This window comes from Trichoderma virens (genome assembly GCF_000170995.1).
Source record: "Trichoderma virens Gv29-8 chromosome Unknown TRIVIscaffold_71, whole genome shotgun sequence".
Lineage (NCBI taxonomy): Eukaryota > Fungi > Ascomycota > Sordariomycetes > Hypocreales > Hypocreaceae > Trichoderma > Trichoderma virens.
Genome location: NW_014013678.1, coordinates 104,852 through 130,854, shown reverse-complemented (window position 1 = coordinate 130,854; position 26,003 = coordinate 104,852). Strand labels below are relative to the sequence as shown.

At 47.2% G+C, this 26,003-nt stretch overlaps 9 protein-coding genes across 9 annotated transcripts; 1 reads left to right on the top strand and 8 right to left on the bottom strand.

The window, feature by feature from the left end:
- Positions 1–149: 149 nt before the first annotated feature.
- Positions 150–1,933, bottom strand: TRIVIDRAFT_192166 (uncharacterized protein; the record flags this gene model as incomplete). The annotated part of the gene is made up of 3 exons (XM_014100145.1): positions 150–209; positions 266–1,521; positions 1,912–1,933. 3 exons carry the CDS (start codon positions 1,931–1,933, stop codon positions 150–152), a joined length of 1,338 nt encoding a protein of 445 aa, XP_013955620.1.
- A 1,478-nt stretch (positions 1,934–3,411) lies between these two features.
- Positions 3,412–4,502, bottom strand: TRIVIDRAFT_126738 (uncharacterized protein; the record flags this gene model as incomplete). Its single annotated transcript, XM_014100144.1, has 3 exons — positions 3,412–3,564; positions 3,626–4,127; positions 4,219–4,502. Coding segments are annotated over 3 exons (939 nt in total), but the record flags the coding sequence as incomplete, so codon positions are not given.
- A 449-nt stretch (positions 4,503–4,951) lies between these two features.
- On the bottom strand, positions 4,952–6,807 carry TRIVIDRAFT_223035 (uncharacterized protein; the record flags this gene model as incomplete). The annotated part of the gene is made up of 3 exons (XM_014100143.1): positions 4,952–5,101; positions 5,922–6,399; positions 6,470–6,807. 3 exons carry the CDS (start codon positions 6,805–6,807, stop codon positions 4,952–4,954), a joined length of 966 nt encoding a protein of 321 aa, XP_013955618.1.
- A 1,319-nt stretch (positions 6,808–8,126) lies between these two features.
- Positions 8,127–8,841, bottom strand: TRIVIDRAFT_91256 (uncharacterized protein; the record flags this gene model as incomplete). Its single annotated transcript, XM_014100142.1, has 2 exons — positions 8,127–8,755; positions 8,807–8,841. One exon carries the CDS (start codon positions 8,745–8,747, stop codon positions 8,241–8,243), a length of 507 nt encoding a protein of 168 aa, XP_013955617.1.
- A 6,731-nt stretch (positions 8,842–15,572) lies between these two features.
- TRIVIDRAFT_91258 (uncharacterized protein) lies at positions 15,573–16,546 on the bottom strand (the record flags this gene model as incomplete). The annotated part of the gene is made up of 2 exons (XM_014100141.1): positions 15,573–15,842; positions 15,911–16,546. 2 exons carry the CDS (start codon positions 16,484–16,486, stop codon positions 15,645–15,647), a joined length of 774 nt encoding a protein of 257 aa, XP_013955616.1.
- An 845-nt stretch (positions 16,547–17,391) lies between these two features.
- On the bottom strand, positions 17,392–19,554 carry TRIVIDRAFT_223032 (uncharacterized protein; the record flags this gene model as incomplete). The annotated part of the gene is made up of 6 exons (XM_014100140.1): positions 17,392–17,778; positions 17,854–18,001; positions 18,058–18,365; positions 18,435–18,711; positions 18,761–19,340; positions 19,401–19,554. The coding sequence occupies 6 exons, from the start codon at positions 19,552–19,554 to the stop codon at positions 17,392–17,394; spliced, it is 1,854 nt and encodes a 617-aa protein (XP_013955615.1).
- A 698-nt stretch (positions 19,555–20,252) lies between these two features.
- TRIVIDRAFT_52623 (uncharacterized protein) lies at positions 20,253–21,064 on the bottom strand (the record flags this gene model as incomplete). Its single annotated transcript, XM_014100139.1, has 3 exons — positions 20,253–20,653; positions 20,717–20,816; positions 20,885–21,064. The coding sequence occupies 3 exons, from the start codon at positions 21,062–21,064 to the stop codon at positions 20,253–20,255; spliced, it is 681 nt and encodes a 226-aa protein (XP_013955614.1).
- A 1,092-nt stretch (positions 21,065–22,156) lies between these two features.
- TRIVIDRAFT_116045 (uncharacterized protein) lies at positions 22,157–23,515 on the top strand (the record flags this gene model as incomplete). Its single annotated transcript, XM_014100138.2, has 1 exon — positions 22,157–23,515. A coding segment is annotated over one exon (1,359 nt), but the record flags the coding sequence as incomplete, so codon positions are not given.
- A 358-nt stretch (positions 23,516–23,873) lies between these two features.
- TRIVIDRAFT_209435 (uncharacterized protein) lies at positions 23,874–25,130 on the bottom strand (the record flags this gene model as incomplete). Its single annotated transcript, XM_014100137.1, has 1 exon — positions 23,874–25,130. The coding sequence occupies one exon, from the start codon at positions 25,128–25,130 to the stop codon at positions 23,874–23,876; it is 1,257 nt and encodes a 418-aa protein (XP_013955612.1).
- Positions 25,131–26,003: the final 873 nt, after the last annotated feature.

The following is a 26,003-nucleotide window of genomic DNA, read 5'->3' as shown; positions in this document are numbered from 1 at the left end:
GCGATGCCTTTAATAAATCAGAGTGTCATGCTTCAGTGATAGAAAAACCCCTATCCTACAGCCGGGCCGTTTAAAGTACATATAGCGGGAGCTGTTTAATAATAACAATTTCCACCTTAGCTAGCGAAGACAAATTTCTAAAATTATGCTTAGGCAAGCGACTGACATGTAAATGGCCTATTTATGGCATGTCTCTGGAACTTGTGAATCTGGCGACGACAATTAGAAGAGCAGTTACCATAGAGAAGAAAAAAAATAAACTTACTAGCTCGACCATGCTCGCATAAGTGCCACAGACGAGGATAATCATGCCAATAATGAAGACGATGCCATTAAAAAAGGCACTCTTCCAATTCTGTTTCTCGTACCACTTCCCCTCTTTAAGTAGCATATACCACATCACAGGTGGTAGATAAAATGAAAGTCCAGACACAAAAAGGGAAGAACTGATAGACAACAGCTCCGAAAAGAAGGGAATTGCTTCGGCAATGATCCATGCAATCAACGTCACAAGCCCAACAACTGCCAGCCAGGATACCCAGCCTCGGACCGTATTCACATAACGGACGACAGAGTTTCTATATATCCTGCCATGAATAAAGCGAGCCACAACAGTGGTGTTGATCGAGCCTGAAATGAAAATGACGGGAAGTGCCACGCCAAATGCGACCCTAGAAACGACTGACCCAGCCGACAACAAGGCAGGCGACTGGACGTCTTGACCCACAAAAGCATAGATGACAGCTCCTGTGACAGTATAGATAACAACTTCGATAATTCCAAGCCACCAGATGGACTTGATATAATCCTTTGGCGTGTGCATCTCGTCCATGAAAGAAGGCTGAGCACCGGCAAAGGCGTATGCGAAAACAATACTGTTGACCGCAACAATCGCCTCTGAAAATGTCAAATCCTTCTGAGGCCAAGCAGACCAAGTTGAAGCCCCTAAGCCTCCAGGCTGAGATGAGCTCTGAATACCAGTGTCAATCATAGTGATGCCGATGGCAATGATGATGGAGGCGAAATCGATGTACCCCAAGATGGCTGCCTCTGTAAACGACGGTGGAATTGCCAATAAAAAGAGTATAATAGCAGAAACAACCCCAAAAGCAAGAGAACAGACTCCACTCCCAGTAATAGTTTCAAAGGCAATCGTACCTGTAAGACAATGCGATCCCGTAATAAGAATCAGCTGCGAGGCAAAGATGATGCTAAACAATGTCGACCCGACTCCTCCCATCATCAACCTTCCAATATCCGCATAGTGCGCAACTTCAGGATATCGAAGTTTCACTTCTCCAAGTATATAACTCGCATACATGGCCACAAGGCCAATGCCAATGCAGAGAATCACGCCTGCCACCATGCCTAGCGTTGCGAATGCTGCAGGCAAACTGAGACTCCCTAGGGCAATGGCTTCGACGATGAGGACCACGGTTAGGCGCCGCCAGCTAAGACGATGAAAATGCGCGTCTCCTTCGATGGCACGCTGGGTTTCCACGTCATAGGCTTTGCTTTCGCCTTCGAGATCGGCTTGGGTAGCATTTTTGGAAAGGTGGCGTGAGATGGCATTGTCGTCAAATTTTTTGTCTTTGCTGTTGGGGATTGTATCCACAGCATCGGCTTCAGTGATTGTGAAAGCCATCGCAAGAGTAAATAGTTGTAGAAAATGGGACGAAGAAGAATTGTATGACCTTGTGTTGGTAAACTGTAGGTCCGCAATGCTTTATATTTAAGATGAATATATCCGGGGAGAGATTCTGTTTATTTTCCCCAGGGTCCCGTCTGGGGTAATCTGGGGAATCCTTTGACTATTAGTTTTTAGCTTCGGATGACAGGAAGATATCTCATGCTTCTTCGTTGGCTGAGATGGGAGTTTGGCGTATTTCTGTGGAGGCCAAATTGACTGACTCCCCTGTGTCCCGGGAAACATCGGTGTATGAACAAACTGTGGCGATGACCCACCTGAAGAATCTTGACCCGATTTAATGAATAACAGGAGTGGATTTAATTATTTTGAACTATGAATATTATGTCCCGAGGGTGGATTGTTATGCTTCAACAGGTAGCTTCCCAGATCTTCCTATGATTGTTCCGTATACTTAGGATAGAGCAAAAAGCCCTTGTATAATGCATTCTTTGAGGCAGTGAAAGCTTTTTAGAAAACAGCGTAAGAATAAACTTTGTTCGACAGAGATCTACATTGATTATACCTTTATTTGTGTACTGACGGATGCCGTCATACAAGATGGGTTCTGTATCCAGCCACAGCACGTTGCTTAAATGTGCTCCGTATTATAGACCCACTCAAAAGGGAGGTTACGCCCTTTGCAAGTCAAAAGAGGCAAGTATGCACAATATTGAACATTCTAGATGACATTGTCACAAGACTCGCTCTCTGAATGGCCGCGGTGATTTACTCGTGTGAGACCAGGATCTCGCTTAACCCGGTGGTATCCTTTGGGCTATCTGACTTGCTCAGTTGTCAATCATTTAAGCTATGGGGTATCGTGATAGGGATACGATTTAGAGCTCCGAGTACGGACATACGGAGTAATTGCCATCAGCCATTCAGATAATACTGATAATTGACAAACGCGTAGCTTAATCTTGGCCGGTGGCATCTCCGGAACGTAGCCGGGCAAGTGGGCCCCGGGCCCGAAGATCTAGCCCAGCCCAGCCGTCCTGGGAGTTTGTACGTAATGGAAACTTGAGGCTGGGAGAGCGATTTGCGCTGCTCAAAGGCGTACCATTAAGAGATGGAAAACGGCATATCGGTAGTTGATAGGGATTATCATCTGGGATGTGTATTGTTACGGGAACTTTTCTTCTTAATATCTTCTTATTGTAACATTTCTCTAATGGCTGAGTAACTACCTAGTAGATACCATTACTGATGCAGAATAACACTCAGGCGGTCCATATCCCATTGGGGCTGGTGTTTGGCCAATGACATTGTACATTCGCACGTATTAGTCGGGGCGTCGCTACAGTTTACTTAATATCTTGAAAAGTTCTCGCGATTAACAATGCATTTTGATATCAAACTTCCACTTGCTATCACATCTTTCTGAAATAGACATTGCTTTTCTATCAGCCAATGCGGTTGGTCTGCCTCGTACATTATTCTGCTTCTTTGTTTGCCCGGCTTTTCCGTCCCAGCTTCCGCGGCTGCTTCTTGGTAACCCGACCATTTAGAGTGGTATTTGGCGTTTTCTCTGGTGTTTTCTCTGGTCCTCGCTGCGTACTAGATGGTGTCTCTCGAACAGGCTCATTAAGCTTCTTCTTTTGTTCTCGCTTCTGTCGCATTTTTTCCCTTCTGAGCTGGCTCATATCGAATTCAAGCCACCACCAGTTTTTCTGCTCGGCATTGAGGGAATCAAACAGAGCAAAGCGCCGGTTTTGTGCCGGCTTCTCACTCCAAGTAAGCCACGAGGATAGATGATTTAGTACAGAAGGGCGGTGATACTGAATAGCGTAATCATGTATTTGGTCCACAATGCATATAAGCTTTAACGCATCGGTGGGAATTGTAACATCGCCATACCATAATGTTTCAATATGCTATAAATAATTGGATCAGACACTTGGATAACCTATAAAGTAATGTAGTAGAAGCACTTACGCATGTCTCAAAAGAGCTCCATACCATATAAACGCTCCACCGAGACCCGTGTGATACAAGAGCAAACATTTGACAAGGATGAGACCCTTCAGTCTGATACTTGGCAACATTTTTAGGATCTCGGGCCAGGTCGTCCAGCATAGACAAGTATATCTGGCATGCATGCTGAATTTGCTGCTTGGCATCTTCATAATCTTCTACCCTTTTCTTTGCCTCATATACGGCAAACGGAAAGACAATGTCTGCTTCTCCCCACACGCCATCAACAACTAGGCCACACTGCGGGTTATGCGTCATAGCTTTCAGGCGGTCTTTGGAGAGGCGGTCATCCGGCTGCTTGTTGCTGTAGTCCGCTTGGTAACCAGCGACCATAAATTCGCGGTTTAGGTCAATAGCACTGCTGTCATATGTGGTGAGGCCAAATGTGGCATCGGGAATTCGCGTTTTGACTATCTCGTTTCCATCGGTGTCTTCTTCAACAAATTTATATTTCCTCTTATCCCTGCGCATGGTTATACCATTAAGTTAGCGATATTAAACTAATGAGGCCGCTCAATTGCATTCCATACTAAATCCGATGGACATATGCTTACATTTTAAACCATTCGTCATCAAGAATTAAACCGAATACATCATGCCACGAGCATACTTCCCAAGAGAATTCCGACGCCTTTAGTATTTGCATACTTTGTGCACGTCTACAGAGCCTGGAGGCTCTTTGATTAACAATTTGTATCTGCCGGGCATTCAACGTGCTTTGATACAGCGCAATATCAACAACGGGATAGAATCGCAAACAGTGTTTAGCTAGCGTGTTAAAAGTATTTTCTACACGGTCAAATGGCTGGGGAACCATTGGCATGGTGCGATTCCTTGGCAATCTAAATAAAAATTAGATTCAGTTCTATTTCTGTCTTTGAGGAATAGATATAAACTTACGCCACAGTGTTTAAGAAATCAGACACAGGGGAAGACATTGTGGCACAATACCCTATCTTGAGTCAATATGTTTGTTTGTAATGCATATTTTAGTACATACAGATAAGGAGATTTTGGTACGCTTTTAACCTGCAGAATATGATCATTATTTACTTGAGATGGAGGCCGCTGAGGTAAATGTTTGTAATCACAAGAGTTGTGCAAACACATGTAAGGTGGAAAGACAACACCTGGAGCCTCATGTTAAGCGCCGCCAAGAAAGAATCTGCCATATAGTGGATTAAATCTGGAAGAGGTAAGTGGAAGACCTGCTTAAAGATGAAACTTTTAACAGTACAAGCTCCTCATGCCCTCATGTGGATACTTATGATGCGATTCAACACACATTTACGCCCGGTCTAGGCCCCTAAGTCGGCCGATAGCATGGCCTTGAGGCCTCACATATCCGCCATATGTGAAGAGTGGATATAAATCTGCCTTTTGCCAGTCCCTCAGCCGGTTGAATGCAACTCTGTTGGCCCAAAAGCGCGACCACTTCTGTGTTTCATGAGCCTCGACACAGCCACCTCTATACTCAGTGTGGCAAATTGTACATGAAGAAGTGAAAATAGAGGTAAAGGGAGTGAAATCATGAAAATGAACTATCAGCTCCAGCTTTCTGCATAAACTTGTATGGTCTGATACTTCGCACAACGACCAACACAAAGTAACCCTTGCATTGTGGCTACACATTGCGATACCTCAAGCTTCAATAGCTTCTTTTTGGTCGTGTGAAAGTAAGAAATTGACTTGACGATTAAAAATCAATAGATATTTGCCTAGCAGTGAATTCAACGCAAAATATTTGCCTCTCTAAATTTAACTTAAATCAAGATCCGATAATATCAACATGCTCCTAGGGCGAGCTGCATCAGCCCCCTCATCCGCTCAGCCTTCCACTTCTCCGATCGGTAGTTCCTCTTCTTCTCAGACATGTATACTTTTTGCTTGTGTCTGAGTAGGGTTAGAAATATTCCTATTGCGTTGACGTGTTTCCCGTGATTTCTCCTGCCTAGCCCTTTTCGATGCTTCATCGAGGACCATCCACAGCGGTTGCCCCTCGGGAATATCGCGACGGTGGTTATGAGGTAGGGGGTTCTGATTTTCCCGAGCACACCAAGCTTCAAGATGTTTCAACACAAAAGGGAAATGGTGTTTCATGGCGTAGTCATGGATCTGGTCCACGATGTATAATAGTTGTAGTGCATTAGAGACTGTTGAAATATCTCCTCCCCAAATCGTCTCCACCATCTACTCAAAATAATTTTGGCAATTAGTGCATCGTTTGTGGACATATTGGACTATAGGAATTACTTACACAATCTTCCAAGGAACTCCAAGCCACATAGACCTTCCAATAATTCCCAAATGATGTAAACCCGAAAAATTGAAAACGAGAACTCTCATTTGTCTGATATTCGTTGATGTTGTTTGGGTTACGAGCAAGGTCATCTAACATGGCCAGATATGTCCTGCATGCATCATATATCTGCCTTGTAACGGCGAAATCGTTCCACTCATTCCCGCTTTTAGCTTCATACGCGGCAAATGGAAAGATGAGTGATGTCTCTCCCCACATTCCGTCGACGACGAGACCGCATTCAGGATTGAGCATCATACGCCTGAGGCGGTTGTCACATAGCAGTGGTACCGGTTTCTTCTTAACGTCTTGCCTGTAAGCTGGGTCCCCGATATTTTGGAAGAATCTAATGCCAAATGTCGCATCTGGGATCCGTGTTTTGACGCATAGTTTGCCGTTGTCGTCCGTTTCCGCAAATTTATATGGTCTCTTGTCGCTAGTAAACGATGTTAATAATCGATCAGTTATTTCAATGCATCTCGATTAGTAGACAAAAGGCAGCTTACGCTCTAAGATTATCGTCATTTCTTATCATGCCAAAGACATCATGCCAGGCAGAAGCTTCCCAGTAATACTCTGAAACTGAAGAAAGTTTAACATTGAGCGCTCCCCAAGCCAAGTCTTTTGCTCTGTTACGGAATTTTGTTTTTCGGTATTTACTCAAAGTTTCCATGTACTTTGTGACATCAAGATCAGGAATAAACACGTTCCACATTCTGGCATGTGACTCATAGCAATTCTGAAAAGGCTTCAGTACCAATGGCATTGTGCGCTCCCTCGGTATTCTGACAAAAGCATCGCTCGTTAAGCCATTCAAGGCTCGCCTGCTGAAGAAGGAGAACATGATGGTCCGGTGGTTCAACGAAAAGCTAGATAATAATGGAGAAAAATAGATGGGCAGGTGCTGACAAGAGAATAATGGTTAGATTTATAGGCCCTCTTTGGAGCTGTGTTATAAACATGAATTGTTGGATGATGGAGCGTCCGACCTGAAACACTTGTGGCCGCAGTACACGAGGCCCGGCTGCAAAGCTGCGCCACTTGATGTATCCAATCAAGCGCGCGCCAGTTTGAAAAAAACGCCTTGAGTTCCATTTACGGTTGTTAGGCAAAATACCAAGAAAGAAATTGCGGTCGGTCTGTTTTCAGAAGGGGAGGCCTGCGAAGCTAGAAGCAACTTGTTTGTACCTGAATAATCACGCTCATCGCTGTAGCCTAAACAGAAGCAGGAATGAAAGGATATTGATGTCGGTCTGAATTAATGAAAAATGAATGAAATGTTGATTATATTCTATACCTAATCATGAGATGGCCATTATAGATGCTGTATCTTGTAAGATTTCTCGTTATTCATTGTGCAAGAGCTAAAAGGCAGTAAATGCTCAAGAGAAACACCCTATAATTTTATGGATGCTGTATTCTCGTACTTGTCTATCTATTCGCTCTTTCCATTCCCTCGAATTTATATAAGTCGGTAAAATTAGCAAAGATCTCAAAGAAGGATTTAAAAACTCCAAATTCTTTATTCAATGACAGCAGAAAAGCCGATTTGGAATCTGGCGATTGGTGGCGCTTAGTTTAGCGGCAATAGCCAGACAGCTCACCGGTTAGTAAGCATCATGTTGGTATTATGTTCAAACTCATAAGACGAAGCAAAGTGAGGGCCTCAGTCCGGCTTCATTGCTGCAAATAGCGAGGATAATTACCCAGCAATAAAATGCCCAGTAGGAGACGAAGGAAAAACTCGCATGAGTCTCATGGACAGAAATTCGAGTTCATCGTCCTGTCTGGCGATGAAACGGGGCGAGATCCAGAGACACAGAGACGAGTTCGCAGCGTCGCTCAAGCTAACTATCGCCGCCAGCATCCGTATGAGCGCCGCCAGAGAACCGTGGAGCTAGATATCACTCCTCTTCTTGACGGATCAATTCAAAGTTCAAATACTTTCCACAACCAAGTCCTTCCGCGGCCTTCGACGTTGTTAGACGCAAGCCGGTCTGATCCGTTTCAGTCCTTTGGAATTGGAGGCGATCGTCGAGCGCATCGCCTCTGGGATCACAGTTTGTCTTCCCCAATAGCCGGACAAAACTCATCATCTCACCATGCGGAATAGTGTATGACGGAACATGTCCCAAATTCAACACCTTAGTTCAAATCGGGTTTGTTGGGGAATATTCACCAATAATTTATTTTGTATGTGCTATCTAAGGATCTGATTAAAATAACCATCACATATCCTTTTTTACACGACTCGGTGCACTATCTCTCAAAATATCCTCAGTTGCACACCTGGTAAGTTGTATACACAACACTCTCAATGCCCGCGTTGCCGACGACAAATTTAACACGCGCAAGAAGAACTGCAAAGTTCAGCCATCTGTACTTTTGACTGGCCGTGTTGAACTTCAAAACTTCAAAACCGTAAGGCTCAGTGACGCCCGAGTTGCTGTTTCCCGGGTCTTCACCAGCTCTACCATCCAAGGCCAGCATAGTTGCTCGGTCGAGATAGTCATATCCCGATACGGTGAGGCGCATAAGGTCGCCAGCCGAGTCTTTGGCAATCAGTCGCATGTCCACCTCTGCGACGTTGTCATCAACATATCGCGTGAGGTAGTCTCCTCCTCCAGAGAGGACGTCAGCGATGTGTTCACCATCTGCTCCAGTGATCGTGCCATCCGAGATCTCGAACCAGTTGGCCTTTCCCCTTGGAGTTTCACCAGTGTTGACCGGCTCCTTAGGAGTGATGGCCATGGTGAAAACGTGGTTGAGTGTAGGAAGCGACATTTTGAATGCTTGAAAGCGTTAGTCTTTATATCAAAGTGGAGATATATGGGCGGACAAACTGATATTTCTTCTCAGCAGAGTCTGGCATTTGATGGGTTGGATTGAAGCGCAAGAAGATGTGTTCTGAATGAGACTGGGAGTGAGCCTTAATATATCAATGCTAGAAGAGAAGTAGATAATGAGGCTGACTATACTTGTCTCATTACAAATTTCAGGATTCAACTTATTACTACATGTACCCGTATTATGAATAATTTACCAATTCAGTCAAATACAAGGGAGCCATTACATTTACTCCAGTAACGGGTGAAACAATTTGTGGTCGCCCAGCAAAGGCCACGTCATGATCCACCCCAGAACACACAGTGTTGGTCCAGTCCTTTATCCAATATATGAGACGTGGTGGTTGCAACAAAATAAGACATACATATTTGTATTTTATCCCTGCATATATTGGTGTAGCGTGGCGCCTCACTGTTGCTCGACTCTCACCGATGCGATATTGCAGCATCTCCTTACATATGCAAGGGGGCCAAAAACCCCACCAGAAGCTGGGCAATTGGTTGAGAATGGCTTGTCTGGTCGGTGTGGCTTAAGTGATGGACGCACGCATATGTCATAGCAACAGTAATGCGAGAGCAAGGGTCAGGTATGCCCTCATTCGTGCAAAGCAGAGCTTAGTACATGCATGCATATCGTGTGATTGCCGCTGCCTCTTAGCCTCGGAAATCGGATGTGAAGTGAATCGTTGAATCTAGTGTATTTGATGTAAAAATTAATAAGTAATTATCAGAAATTCTCTGTTGCTCTGAAGCTATGGACGCCATAAGCCATGGAAGTATTAGCAGTCGAGGAGCAGCGAGCCCATCTTGCAGTGTGTTTTCCCCATTCCGAGATTCAAAATCGGCAAGTAGCCAGTCATGTTGTTGCCTCCACCTTATTATGAGTCTACATGAACGACCTGTGCCTGAATGTTGTGGTGCATGTTTCGAAGCCGAAGAATAGACTATACATACAGTCAAGGAAGACGCTTCGTGGTGCCTCATGCTGTACCTGTCCTGAGATTCGATGGGCATCACACACGCGCCTCACCGGTAAGGTGATGCCGCCACTGCGGCAAACAAAGAAGTTGGAGAGCATAGAGAGGCCTCGGCCAATATTCAAGTCAACTTCGCCCTCACCTAAGCACAATTCCTTAAAAAAAAATTTCTAGTTCAATATCAACACTTCTCACGGGCCAGTTTAAGTAGCCAGTATAACTTTTATAACTTCCTCGGCCTTAGACTTAGTCTCATGGTCAGTCTCGAGGTCAGTCTCCAACGTACAGCAGCTATCGCAGTCAGCCACGCCGTAGAAGGGGCTGTCGCTAATCTTCTCGATCTTCCTCATATAGTTCTCATAGCCTGCGAATTTATGCGTGACTGAGAGCTCCTCGTCGACTGTGACAAAGCTGCCCGGCTTACGGCAACACCTCTGTGATCTCCTTAACTTGCGGTAACGCCGCAGTTTCCGGAGTGCACTCCTTTGCGCGATTCTTGGGAAAGATAGCGTTTCTTTCTTGGCTAATGAATTCTCTTTAAACTTTCATAATCCAGGATCTATCATCCTCATATAGTGAATAATCACATTGGCCAATTCCCAGTGGGCTGTGGCGATGATAGTCAACAGTAAGGCTGAGCTCTTTTTGAGATGGTGGCCTTATTGCCAGAGAATCCCTCCAAAGGTTAAGTCAAGGGGATATTGATAATTTCCAATTGGTCTAGCGCCACTTGGTATTGATGTAGAGACATGTTCACTGCTCTCTGGTATTGTCGTCGTTGATATCCTTTGTTTTTCGGTGTTATCCGCAGCTAGTATCGCTTTGGACGGGCAGTTATTAGACGGGTAATAAAGATCTTGACTACTTAATCAGCGCTGTCAGTATCCCATTTAATCCCACGATGCGGTGTCACATGGCTTACTATTAGCTCCCATGAGCTTCATTTCCTTCATCGACGTGCTTGCTTGAGCGACGAGTTATGAGTTATGTGGGGATTGGACCAATTATTTACTCGGGATATCTTCAAAAGCCAGTCTGGAACATAAGTCGTGTTCTATTCTCTGAGATAGCAGACTGTAGTATGTTTTCTACGATGAAAAGTCACCTTGTTCACCAAGGCGCAAACTGCTTGTGATTGATGTCTGGATTTCATCGATTTTAACATCAATTGAAGGGGTCTGTCGGAAGAATGAGATGGGGGTGGTTGAGCTACTTGTTCGTGAGACGAAGGCGACTGTATTGATGCCATGGCGACGATCCTGACACACGCTGTGCATATTCTCTTGTTTGCGCCTACTACCTGGAATGAGGACATGACGTACAAGCGAGAGAGCGCCGAGTACACCCATCGATACCCGACACCGCCAGGGCACGGCAGAGATTGCCACAGTGTGGCTGGCGCCTATAGCATCGACAGTTGGTTCCTTGCTTCGTGATTGTCCCTCCGTGGAATGAAAGACACTGTCCCAGTGTCATGAAAGCAGAACAAAGGCATAAAAGGCAGACCCCAAAGCCAAATGATGGAGGTCGTAAAATCATTCTCAACTATTGAAGCTCATCTCAATTGATCTCGTCCGAAGGTGGAGTGGCCCGATTGACGACGACGACGACAGTCGGTGAAGAGATGCACACGAGCTCGGTTCAACTGATCTTTTCGAGGAAGTAAGTGACCCGATTGATGAAGTTGTCAACTAATGGGGGCATCTGGGTGTCAAACGAGTCGATGAATTCATCCCGCAGTTTATGTAGAGCCTAGTGTATGCGGTTTCGCCGCTAGAAGACGTTCTCTGGGGTCGTGTCACCTTCTTCCTTGTTAGGCAAACGGCCAGTCCGGATTCCAAATGATTCGCAGGTAGCCTTGAATATCCCTCATATGTTCGCTTGTTGACAAGGTAGAATAGTAAAATTCATGGACATGGTATCTTCCATGTGTAGGACCTCTTTCATGAATAGTACCTTCATATTAGCTTGCTTGTGATGCCCTAGCTGTTGTAAATAGATTCTCATTACTTCTGTCAGTGTGAGGATGAGCTTTGTTGAAGAATAAGAGGCGACTTAAGCCATAATAAGAACGAATCATTGGCACCGTACAATCGCTCGCCTACTGGTTCTCATTCACCAAAAAATGAGAACAAATAGCTGAAGCCGGGAGTCCTTCCAACCGTTATTAAAGTACAACGATAGTAATATGACAAGCATTAGAGAATATCTCCCTGTTAGGATATATGCTCCATTCATTTCTGGCGATGCATTCTACGCATACCTTGATATTTCAGCAAATACTTGTTATGCTGCATGCAAGCTGGTTCCATGGCAGTGTCCATGGATGTTTGAGATGCCGTTTGTCTCAACTAGCTCCATATTCCCCAGGATATTAGTCTCTGCTGGCTGCATTGTTTGGAAAGCAGTGTATGCGCCTTTTGTACTCATTTGATCAATCTGTCATGTGGGAGGCATACTTCTGCGCTGGATACCTCCTGGGTCCTAGCCAAACAATTCAGATGTTTATTGGTCAAGATAAATTTGGCCGTTGCCATCTTCATTCAACGTAGGGGCTCAAAGTTTCGTATTGTTTATCGAGGTTTTTCATCTGACCAGCTCGTAGAGCGAAAGCATGGGTTTGAGTCCATTTATATCCAGTCGCCGTTGTTCTCTTTCTCGGACGTGTCTGCGCTTCATTTCTGATCTACTCCACATGCCACTATTGACAGGAGTATTAGTGTCTATCAGCTGAGACGATGTTAAAACAGGTGTATGCCGTCCGAAAAGTACATCTCGGTTAGCATGCCCCGTCTGCTGGAGATGAGGCTAAGGATGGGCCTTGAAAAGAGTCGAGCATAAGAGGTGTAGAGGGGCCTTACCCGAGTTGTCAAACTCTTCGTATTCGTGGGCAGTCTCAGGCCCACTTCGGGGCGGATGAGTCTCTCATGAACAACAGTCCTTGCATGTACGGAATGAGTCCCGAATACATGTATGCTTTCGAAGTCGTCTTGTTATGTGGTAATGTGTCAGCTTTCAGAGTCGGTAGTAGACTGCTGCTCGGAGTCGCATCCAATCGCCGTGGTGGACCCAGGTACTCGTGTAAGTCTTTCATCGCACGCTAGGTTTTGCCCTAGACATCTATCCTTGTCGACAAGTACACTGAGCACTTGGGCGCGTATGGCCATCGCTGCAAGGCTCTCTTTTCCGTCGAGGAAACTGCCTTCTCCGATCGCACAAGATGATAGATAGCAATTTCAGCCTGTTGGCTAGGCGAATCGTCGATAGTACAGACGGATATAAGCCCAGAGGGAATCTCAGCTGCCAGAAGTTCTGCAACGAAAGTGAGAAACGGCCGGCAGTTAAGTCGCTCTCCCAGAGCAGTGCCTAGTCCTGTTGGCGTGTCATTTCTCGCGAGAATCCGTCGTTGTCCTACCCAGTTGGTTGAAAAAACCGGCCAGTATGGGCCATGATTCACTTATACAGGTAATGGATGTGCGATTCGTATAAGACCCAAAAGCTGAACAGGACTCTTGTTGCTCGTCGAAAATCTTGGATATTTGAGGTAAGTCAAGGCCAAATTTTGAAGGTCGATACGCGTCGAGAAAGTGTTGAGTCAATGTTTGTCTCCTTCAATGATGAGGTCTCCTTCTATGTTGAGAAAGCCCCCCATAAATTTGTCCCTTGGGCAGTTTGGGCCTCCTGAAGTTCTCAGGCCAGACAACACGTACAAGACCAATAGGTTCAAAATGTACCTATTCCGGGTCACCGGCGTCACAGATCATAAATCTGTAGCAAACTTTGCCTTTTGACAGATAGCGAGAAGCAGGAAGGTTATAATAGGCTTTGCGACCAGCTAGACACGTTCCGACGGCTGCTTAAGATTCCCTTGCCTGACGTTGTCATCACGGATAAAGAAACAGCGTTGAAAAGGTGCTAGGAATTATTTTCCTAGACGCACAGTAGCAGCTGTGCTTCTATCACATCATTTCAAATGTCCACGCAAAATAGCCTCGTCAATAGAGAGCTGTTAGCGTCTGCATGGTTTTTGGAACTTGTGTAAGTCAATAATGTCGCGGCATTCTCTTGAGGCATGCGTATTGGATATTGCATGGGCGTTTTCTCTGCCACTCAATTTTATTCAACGGATTTCATCCTCCCGTCACAGCGCTTATTTGAGTTCGGTAGAGGTAGCGAATCGCCGACAAGCACCTCGAAAGCTGTATCGCCAACATTCCTAGTATCGCTGGCACAGAGTTTGGTTGTCTCCTGGCGCTTGGGTAACAGGGCCGTATTGATTTCTTTTGCCGCTGCCTCTTATGTCTCAGTGACATTCAGTCATGTCTGCGCCCGGCGACAGCGAGGGGAACCCGACTTCCTGAAACGGTCGTTGGTTTCGGAATGCAGTTGAGAGTGACTTCGAGGAGCATTAGTCCAGAAGTCGAATGAAATTTTGTTTTACCAATGTATCGACAACTTGCACAGAGTACTTACAGTGCAGTATCTCTTCTCTGCTTCTAAGCTGACTAGACGCACGGCCGCTTCTTGTGATAGAGGCATAGTGCGACTTCGAAATAACCCAAGAGGGATACCAGTGAGTTGCTCGTTGCTGATGAAGCGTGAGAAGCTCGAAATATTTGTTTCATTGTTGAGATTTTCTTCCTGATGTCTATTCCTTCCATATATTGAGCATAAAACCTCCGCAGTCAAAGATTTGATATCCGACTTACCTGATCTGGGGCCGAATGACTTCAACTCCAATATTCACTCATCACTCAATTAATGTTCATAATGTGAAAGATGGAGACTCTATATATCGTCCTCCTCCATTGATCCTCGGCATGTCTCAAATCCCCATGCCGATCATGTGCCAGGCCCTGTAAGTTAATTTAGCTAGCCAACTAATGCATGTGGAATGAATCAATTACATCCATATTGAGGCATGTACTGACCATTGTAGATGAAGCTTTGAGAACAAAAGTGATCGTCAAACTCGTATGCTTCGATGGACTTGGTCTGCCTAATGAATCCCCTCGCTCGGAAGTTAGTGCATACAGAGCGGTGAGACAAACAACGATGCGAATGTTTGGGCTCAACCTGCCTGTCCAAGGCCACCTGAATCCCAGATATATCCTGTCGTGTTCATCTTGTGGTGTGTAAGAGAAGCTGCAGTCAATCCATGCCACATCCTAGAAGTCGACATAACCAATAACTCGCAAGGCAAGCTCGCTCATGTGAACTGTCAGTGTCAATATATGTGAAGAAGGCCAATGGAAGAAAATGTATGTTCATTTCATGATCGTTTCGTAGATTGTCGGCGTCTGTAATGGTCCATAATGCTGTAAGGGTAAAGTGTAGGTAGCAAAATAGGGCTCCTTTGACATGGGATGGCAGTGGACTTAAATACCTGTCAACTCCTGCTTACATGTAGACAGAATATATTACATTCGTCATATTCACATTTCTTTGGAATGAAAAAGAAGTTTTGACACGTCAGGACCGCCTTTGCATGGATAGATGCAGCTCTACAGCATCGATCCGTTGATTTCACATCACGAAATCTTGACAACTACCAATGAATTAGCTCAGATGACAAGAAACGGGCTTAACTCACCGAAAATTGAGGCTACCGGCAACACAAGCAACCCGTATGTGCGATACTCTCATCTCAGTGATATATTCACTCTGCCTCCTCACCGCTTCTTCAAATCGGACATCTGCATAGCTCACCGATAGCATCAATTCACTCTCATGTTGTATCGCGGCCAACAACACCAACGCCACGCATCAAGCCGCCAATGCATATTGTCAAACAATTTTTTGTCATATTATTACTACGTTCCCACACATTTGCCCTTGCAGTCAATTAGACAGCCACTTCACTCATCCTCCTCCAACTCAGGATAGTGGCGCCAGATCCCATCCGAATAGTCTATCCTCTTGTCACTCTCAAGATACGCCTTGATATTCGGCCTCTCCTTGACGGCATCGTACAGCTTAAACACGTCGTCATACTTGCCGCTTTTCTTCAACTTCTCCACCGTCTTGGGGAAAGCAAATTTTGTCCCATCAAGGCACTGCACGTCCCATCAGCATCTGCACAAAGCCAACAAGAAAAAAGATCAAAGATTAGTCCAAGACTTACCTGAAACAGCACCAAATCAACATATGTCAACTCTCCTCCATACAACCAACCCCCTTCACCACTCGTCTTTGCATCCAGCAACCTCTGAACATAAGTAAGATACTTCGGCAGTCTCTCCTCTCTAAACGCCTCAGCCCTCAACTTAGCCTCCTCCTTCTGATCTTCATAGTACTTATGCGTCGCAATCGGATGATGCGTATCATGCACCTCAACACAAAGCCCATCCAAAATCGTCAGAGCAATCGAATTCAAATGATAAACCCCATCTCCACTCGCAGGCCCCAGCCCCAGCTTCGGCGCCAAGTACAGCAGGATGTTGGACAGCTGGTTAATCACCAATTCGCCATGCTTCAGCACCGGCGGCGCGAATACTGGCGGGTTCTTCTCATCTCCCAGATTGGAGGCGTCCATGTAGGAAAGAGTTGTGGGAACTGCGTTGTCGCCCTTCGCCGTGTCGATGTAAGCGACACCCGCGTCTTCAAAGAGCAGGCGGACGACCTCGCCTCGACCCGGGATGCCGGGCCAGTAGATGAGCTCGTACTCCGTCTTGACGCGCTTAGCCTCAGGTTCAGCCATTGTTGTCTGTGTCTAGTCTTTCTTTGTTGTTTTGGCTTTTGTTGGTTTCAATTGGAGTTGTCTCGAATACGCCGCCTCTTGAACTGAGCGGGGAAAGTTGACGGCCAACGTCAGACATCCAGTAATTTATAGTCGCGTTTGACGTCAGGCCAATAATACGACGCAGTCTGTTTAGTAGATGTACATGTATGCCTACCTAAATCACACCTAAATCACACCTAAATCACACTTAAATCCTTTCGCCTCGTCGGCTGCCCAATTCAACGCATGACCACAACACTCCCCGCTTTCATGTCGGAGATAGCAAGGTAAGCAAGCATTTGCCAAGCAATAGACAGACGGACATGTACGAGAAGATACATAGCATGGAGACCAGAGTTTCAAGTCCCGCCGCGGTTGGAGCAGCGGCGACTAGTAGTTGCATGTCTTGTATGAGAGGCTGAGCGGATCGCGGACTTCGGACCCCGAGGGACCATAAGCAATCAACTAAACCTCTCAAGCAAGGATCCGCGTTTGGAATCAATCCGCTCCCGACGTGAGTTGCGCTCTGTTGTCTCGAGTCTTATATCAGGCAGCTCCATCTCTTAGTCATGCTCTTCTTATTCATCATGAATCAAATCCTAGTCAGGTACGGAGTGAGTTACATAATTTCATCCCACTCAATCGCCGATATCCATGGATGACTATCCTAACGTCAATTGATCCGAGCCATGCACTCTTGCCAAGATATCCATCGTGCTAGCAATGATAATATTGAATACTCTCCACCACTTTTGTCAATAAACATTCCAAGTATCGTTTGATGCGAGCCCGCGTATAGCTTTACTTTCTTCGTTGCAAAGGGCACAATCCATGCTTTAAAAATCCAGATAGCAACTGATACAAGGCATCATTCTTCGTCATCGCTATTCCGTCAAATCCTGATTCTTCTCGTTCTTCATCTCGCCGTCGTGAAGAGTTGTTTCTAATTCGCCATCGTCATTGCCCTCAACATCGCCGTGCGAGCTGTGGGTTTGTTCAGCTTGACATGCGACATCGCTAGATTCTTCTCCATCAGCATCGTTGCCGTCGGAAGCCTCATTGTCATGCTTTTTGGGCATTTTTGTCCGTACTATCCGCTGCGTCATCTCTGCCTCTTCTTTCACCTTGTTCCTCGTCCTCTGTTCCCAACTAAGGCACCCATAGGTTCTCTTCCACATCCTCACACTCTCCTCATCGCGGGTAGACATCTCAAGGTACTTGAACCATTCTTTGGGGCTCACATCTCTCGTCTTTTTCCATTCCAACCAACACTGTGGCTTATTGGCTGGCCAGCTCATCTAGCGCCTCCACGCTTCCTTGGTTAGATTCCCGTCTTCTCCACGAACCAATACGTTTGGCCACTGATTAACAATTGTATTCAAGTGCTTTGCAGATAAACCCAGGTATCCTGTTATCATGATGGAAGCCACGGGCTGTTGCGATTTGTCGTCACCAGGGACTCGGAGGCCAAAGTGTTTCACATCGTGTAAATAGCTATGGACACATATATTCAGCTACATGGCACATTTAGCTCGCGAAATTTAACTTACTTATAAAATAATATTTGCCAGTTACGTTGATGTACGAGGAGCAAATGCCGCGGCAATAGAGCAGTACTGTATTGTTCACCGAAGGCGAGTCTCCGTGGTTCCATGGTTTCCACCAGCTCAATGGTCGGATAATATAGATAATATTTTTCAAGTTCTAAAAGTTGCCGAGTCTCTGGCACTTCTGCTGTTGTAATCACATCTCTACACATCGTCAACATGGTTGCAGAGGGATTCTCGTCCGAATGTCGTAACAGAGGAGCGCACGACACGAAACACAACTCGGGAAGAGTTTCGAAGATAGTTCCGACCTAACGGTGTTAGATTTGGGGAGGGAAAAAGGTGGATGGGTTCGTTTTGCACGCTGTACTGCATATTACCTCTATACGATCGAAATTAGGCGTCTCATGATGATACTTTGGGATGTGCCCTGCCATATGATTGAGGGGACAATTCATGAGTTTGATAAGCATTCCCTTCTTCTTCAACCGAGCTCGAAATGTAATCACTTTTTGACGCAGATAAAATTTCATTTTCCCGTACACATCGTTTTTGGCAATATACGGGCTGTAGTCTAATATTTCGTTCATCGGCCATTCGGAAAGGGGTTCGCGGGTTATGCCGTAAACTCCCTTTCTATCAAGGGGGAAGAAAGTTCTATAGATGGTAAGACTCACTTTCTGACACAAATCAACTAGAGACTTACGGATTGGGTTTCGTATAAGACGACGACGATTGACCGTAAGGTACGAGAATGCCGTCGAGCCGCCACTTCATCAGCGCTGCCGCTCTCGACGGTGACATTGTGCGCCGTATTCTGTCAAAAGCTTCGCCGCAAGCTAATACATCAGCTTCTCTGTTCATTATTTCCACATCTTCGTCTGCAAAATAAGTCTCCAAGACGTAATCCCAAGTATGCCAGTCGAAAAAGGCGTCCAATGTAAGATAGCCAGGAGTGCCAAACTTGACCGCAAAACACTCTGCTCGCATATCTTCGTCATCCCCATAGTAGGACTGAACCTTTGTATAAATCCCTGCTAACAGTCTCCTCACTCGTTTGTCGATATAGGATTGGGTCTGCTTGGACCATTTAACCGAGTACCACACGTGTATAACGGCCTCGGCAGCTTCCAGATCGTCAGCTTCTTCTTCTGAAAGTATGAGCAATGAAAGGAACGTCCGCATAATATCTGGCTTGCTGAATTCATTTATTGTCACATAGAGCAATGGATTGGCCGTCTCCGGCATGGCGACAAAAGAATAAATCAGATGCCTCAAGCCAAAAGCTTAAAGCCAACGTTAGAAGCCTCTCCTACACCATTCCAACGCAGGAGTAGCAAACTCACCACCTATGAGAAGGAGACGCAGAGGTCCATCATACTCTGGGCCCTCATTCGCTGCCAAGTTCAAAATATCGGACGCGGCATAGGGAGACCAGAATGAAGGATTATCGAGAAAAGGGTGGTCTGGAATCCCGCCCGTTTCATCGTTTGTCGACATTGGATAACTTGCCGGGATCTTAAACGAAAGGTGATCTGTTGAGTCATTTGCCCTACACTCTTCACTGCAATACTGTTCCGGCTCATCAGTCAAACCAGAAGAGAAAAGGGAGACACAAGGAGAAGCAATGGACAACATGTTCCACTACGGTTGAACACTTACAGCTACTAGGTGGCATTCTGGGTCGTCCATATGACCTTTGTCGCAACTGATTTGAGCAGGGCGTCCGCATTGCTCCTCAGGTGAAATCAATGCAGAACATGATAAGAAATAATTCCTCTTGGTTCGTGGATCTTCTTCGTCTTGAGCTCTTTGTTCGGGATCCATCCTGTGACGAATGAATATCTCGCAAAAGGTGAAAGCTGTCCTATATTGCTGCCGGAGATGGAAGATGACAACAATGCATCGGCAAGTTACCTAGGTAGGCAGTAATACAATTCTGGCAACAGTATCACAGAAGGCACACAGGCAGACATGGGAACGCAGTTTCCAACATGCTCTCCTGTAGTGTTTCCATCCCTGCTCTTCGTGCATTGCGCATTCCTCTGGATTGAGCCAAAATAAGAAAAAAAAGGGTAAAGCCACCCAAATAGAATTTCTCTGCGCCTTTGCCTATTTAATGCCGTATTCAACGCTATACCCAAGAACCATTTCACCTTGTTGCCCTTGTGTCCTTTGATAGCCTCCTAACTTGCTGATTATTTTCCAATAGTCAAAAACAGGCGGTCTCCAACGTCACCCAGGCCGGGCTTCAGCATGCCCCCATCTGTCAGATCCTTATCCACGCCTGCGATCCAAATTTCCGTACCCTCGGGCCACTCAGCTGCAGCCTTCTGGACACCTTCTCGGGCTCCCAGGACAGACAAGACGAGGACCCTCCTGGCACCCCATTCGCGCAGGGTCTGGATGGCCGCGGCGCACGTACCACCAGTAGCGATGACAGGGTCAACAATAATGGCGAGTCTGCTACCTTCGGGGCCTGAGGAGGAGCTTTGCCGTGGGAGATTGTTGTAGTATTCGACAGGGTCGAGGGTCGAGGGCTCGCGGTACATGCCGAGGTGGTGGATGGGTACTGAGGCTGGTAGCATGGTTTGTACGGCTGCGGGTTGTTAATACACAGCTATATGAAAAGACAAAGATGTGGTTATCGCGTGACACTGACCTTCGACCATGCCCAAGCCGGATCGCAGGATGGGAACTATGCAGATATTACTAGGCTCGGCGACGACAGTTGTGTATTCAAAGCCTAGGGGAGTTTGGTCCTGAAGCAGAGTTAGAGAAGAAAGCGTGTCTACCAAAGTGATACACGGATGGAGAGATTTGAGGCTACCTTGGGGCCATTGGCCGGTTTTATGGCGGAGCTGATGGCTTCACAGGCGATGATTAAGGAGATCTCGTGGATCAAGGACTTGACATCTCGGGGACTGGCGGATTGGGATCGCAGTTGGCTGAGCTTGGCCAGCAGGCTGGGATGCTGCGAGACATGAACGTTGGAAGGCAATTCGGCCATGGCTGATTGTAATATCGGGATATCGGGTTGTGTTTGGTGTATCAAGCGATGTTGCTGTCGTAGAAGCGATGTAAGTCGTCGGAGATGGAAGCTGCAAGGAGATGTCGAGACAGAACCAACGAGAGAAAACAAGGGAAATCAGAAAACAGGCTCTACAGCAAGAGTCGGTAGGCAAAGAGGAGAAAGAAGCGGCCGTGATGGGTCAGGTAAGAAGTAAGAGATGCAGCTGATGGTCTCGGGCTGGGCACAAATTACGTACCTAGTGAGATATGGGAGCCCTGGAGAGCATATCAGCGGGAGGGACCTCGAGGTGGGGGAGGGGCCTGTGCTAAGGCCATAGCGCTGTGGAGTGTGGAGATGGCAGCTGGAAGAAGTGCTATCGGGCATCGGAGAGGGCCGTTAGCGGGGGGGATGCTTATCTGATACGGCACCTACGGATACAGGATATAACGGATATGGACGGACAGGGACATGGATCATACAAGATGCCTGATATGGATGCGGCGGTTTCCATCTTTATTTAAGCCGCTGATTAGGTGGTGTCCAGATGGCAGAATAATTCTTCCAGGTGCTATTTCTCCAGTGCTGTCCGCTATAGCAGCGAGGCTTTAGCTGTCTACCTCGGAGCAATAGAGGGAGCCATTTCTCCGAGGTACCACATCCAGGTACCCAACTACTACTACGGAGCAAGGTACTCGGATATCAGTGCCGATGGATTGCGGTTGATTCTCGGCTTTTGCAAAATCTCCCCTGCTCTTGTCTGCCTCTCTTCCGACTCACTCCCACGCAGCTCCAAATATGAATCGCACTTTTCCTCCCGGCTCTGGGATGCGCAGTTTTCAATACGCTATGATCCGCGGCTCAAACGCCGTCTACGTCCCCGGCTGAACAACTCCAGCGACTCTCGCTAGCACATCACCTCTAATCCCAATCGCAATGGCATTGTCACGCGATCCAGCGCGGCGATCGAGTTCCGCGAGCTACAATGCCCCAATGGCATATCAGAATCTCGACGATGGCGCCGCCGGATTATCAGTCGATGTTCCAGACGGACATCTGGCGCCAACAATGTCCACGCCACCATCCCCCGTCCGCGAAGCTCGGCGGCGATCCGTTGCCGCGGCCCAGACATACGACATTCCAGACAGTTGGGAAAACCTCGATGAGTTGGCGGTAACAAGCCCCGTCGAAAACGTCAGCGAAGCGGCCATATACAGACATCGCAGTCTAGAGCAAGTACGGAGTCGAGACCGTGAAGAGCGCCAGTCGCGACGGGCCAGTGTGGCAGAATCACTGCGCCAACCTACCGGGGAACTGACCGATGTCGAAGCCGTCGATGAAAAGGAGGAGGAACACCACGTCTCAAGACTGGCAACCCAGATCTACACAATATCCTACCTCGTCTTCTTTGCCATCTGGGGCACTCTTGCGCGTGTGGGATTGAGCGCCCTGACCTCGTACGCAGGCGAACCTGTCATCTTCAACGTGCTATGGGCCAATTTCGGCGGCAGCCTCATCATGGGCTTTCTCTCCGAAGATCGGATGCTGTTCCGCTTCGAATGGGGGACGCCTTCATATGACCAATTGCTTGCGCGTGCAAAAGAGAATGAAAATGGCGAGGCGAGCTCAGGGCAGGGCGACCAAATCATTGATCTGGCGGCAGCCAAGAAGGCCCATCTGGCAACGAAAAAGACCATTCCCCTCTACATCGGCCTGGCTACCGGTTTTTGCGGTAGTTTCACCAGCTTTTCAAGCTTCATCCGCGACATTTTCCTCGCCTTGTCCAACGAGATGGTCACTCCCGGTCTAGGAATACCAGGCAGAAACGGCGGATACTCTTTCATGGCCCTCTTAGCCGTGACACTCACGACAATCTCCCTCTCACTATCAGGATTAATCGTCGGGGCGCACCTAGCCATCGCTTTGGAACGATTCACTCCATCCATTCCATACCCCGTAACCCGCAAGATCCTCGATCCTCTCGGCGTCTTCCTCGGCTGGGGTTGCTGGCTCGGCGCAATCCTCATGGCAATCTTTCCCCCACACAACAAATGGCGCGGCGAGATCCTCTTCGCCCTCATCTTTGCACCCCTGGGATGCCTCGCCCGCTTCTACCTCGCCATCTACCTCAACGGCAAAATCGCCTCCTTCCCCCTAGGAACGTTTGCCGCCAATATCGCCGGCACCGCTGTAATGGGCATGTCGTGGGATATCGCTCACGCCCGCATAGGGGGACTCGCAGGGTGCCAGGTGCTTCAGGGCATCGAGGACGGCTTCTGCGGATGTCTGACAACCATCTCGACGTGGGTTGCTGAGCTGAGCAGCCTTGGACGACGCCACTCGTATATATACGGCTTTAGCAGCGTGGCGGTCGCTCTGGCAGTAATGATTGCCATCATGGGAGGCCTTCGATGGAGCGATGGCTTCAGCGCTTTGGTCTGCGTTTCCTGATCAAGGAGTACGCGGAAATGGGAGTTAAAATAAGACGGTAGAGATGATGCTACCGACTAACGAAACAGTAGACATAGAGCAGAGCTTAAGTTAGCTTCAGCTGCGGTTTATAGATAGAAGACCATATAGGAGATTTAAAAGTTATAGTATTAATGAGAATTTGTGGCATGCTGCAGAAGCATGCCTTATTTAATATAGAATAACAACGTGCCCTACGCTCATGATGGCCCCCCAAACTATACCAGAGAGTCCCATCATAAAAGGCAATAAAGACATGATTCGCTTCAATAGACGCGCTAAGCAAAATAATATCCCAGAAAACGAGAGAAAGGCGCTTCATCGTCGCGTAATCTCCCCATCAGTGGCCACCGTCTCGTGATATCAGAAACTCCTGCCTATCAATCCATCGATAAGCCAGCCGCTGGCCATTCTTGTAGTGCTCCACGATGGTCTCCAAGGGAGCCGACCATTCCTCGGTTAATCCAAGCGTTGACGAAAGCGCCTTCCATCGATCTGCCGCGGGCGTGCTGTTAACTGAGAAGCCATGTATCAAGTCATCGAGTTGTGAGATGTACTGCTTGAACTTGTCGCCATTGCGCGCTGTAGCCCGCAAGAGACGTATAGACAGCTCAATCCAGTACGCGGATACGTCTAGTTGGTCGTAAGGATGCCAGAGGCTATAACGGAACTCAAACGTCGGGCCATGAGAATATTTTCCCGCAGGCGGTATAGCAAACGATGTAGCAGCGCCATTAGTCCCAAGGAGACCCTTAGCGAGCTCTTCAGTCGAGTTAGCATCCCACACGAGTTCGAGCCTGGTCAAAAGATCCATGTCGCGTAGCTGGGGAAGATGTTGTTTCGAGATAGCAGCCCTAAGGGGATCTTGTTGACGGACTCTTCCCCCAGAGCCATACCAGACCATACTCGCAATTCGTGAACACGTCTCCAATGTTTTGACGTGAGGATACGGCAACCCGTAAGAATTGGGACAGACGCGCTCAAGCAGCTCCTTTTCGAGAACCCACACAAGTGTCGTCAGCTTTTTAGCAGTGAGCAGAGAAATTGGCGTGAGTGCGGGCTTGACATGAACGTTGAATCTGCATGTCGAGTTGACATGGATGACAAGTGCCTCTCGCAGCAACCCAAGGATCCATTTGACTGGCCGCATCCTATTCATGAGATCCAGCTCGCGGTACGTTGGACTGCGAAGCCGCACGCCATACCATTCATACATCCTAGGGCTGTGTCTCCTTGAATAAGTCGTGGGAGAAGGTTCGATAAACCAGTGGCCCCCTAAGCCCATGGGCGGTCCATCCTCACGAGAGAAATATGTGACCGTAGTATCGGGGGCTGAAGGGTCCTCACAGACGGCCACGGCCTCGTTCTCATTCGTCAGCAAGTCCCTGCACCTGCCCAGGATAGCAGTACACGGATCTTGTTCTTCGGCGGGACAGACCCAAAGGTTTTCAAATCGCGAATCCTGCGGCTCCTCCGTACCAGAGCTGTAATCGAAATCCGGCAGCTCCTGTGCGACCATGAATTCGATCGTAAAGCTATAGTCAATGGGAAAGCTGTTGTCCCTAACAGCCAAATCCTCGGAATTTTCGCTGGCCATGGTTTGTTGTTGATAGAAGGTGTTCTCTGGGTAATGTTATAAAGATGAGGCTATAACGAGTGTGGAGTTCCAGGAGTTTGTAAATGTGATTTGGCTAAACAAGGCGTGGTAGCGAATGTGATGATATCGGTATCCTCGCTTCCTATTATATCTGTGAGAGTTGGAAAAAAAGCGGCAAACATCGAGTAGGCGTCTGTATCAGCGTAAACACATGTCTGGTTGCCCCTTTCCAGAAAGGAAGATGCCCTTTATAGTGCTCCGGAAGGGCCAAACGGACGGATATCTCCTTCTTCTGTCCAGTATCATGTCGACACTAAGCAGCCATCGGGCTAAAAATTCCACGCGCATACATTGGGAGCAAAGAAAAAAAGGCGGTTACAGTAGCGACATGTTACCTTGTGTTGCCCTCACGATCGAGTTGTACTGACCACGAGTGTCATGATACCGTGTAGGTCTGTGACTGGTTGTTCTTTACCGCAGTTTGGGCAGCTGTTTAGATGGCAATATACTTGCCATTATAGATTAATTTCGAGTCATGGGCTTCCCTATATGTATGATACAATTCACATGGCGAAGTGGGAAGACAGCATATCGATCAAGAGCTTGGAGGAGGAGAGACGGCCAAGCAGCTGGATTGGGTCTTGTTCTTGTTGCCGACCCTGTGGCGTGTGTCATGCGTCATGTCGCATGTGTCATTGCAAGATCTGTGCAATTGTCTCGGGGAAAAGCCTTTCAAGTCCCGGAAATGCCAGATGAAGCAATCAATGCGAAAGACGAAGCTGTCAAAGACCACAAGATGCTACAAACAGGTAGAGCTAGGTACTCAATGCTGGATGCCTCGCCTTACATAAGCAGCTGAGCTCCAGGCGTGGC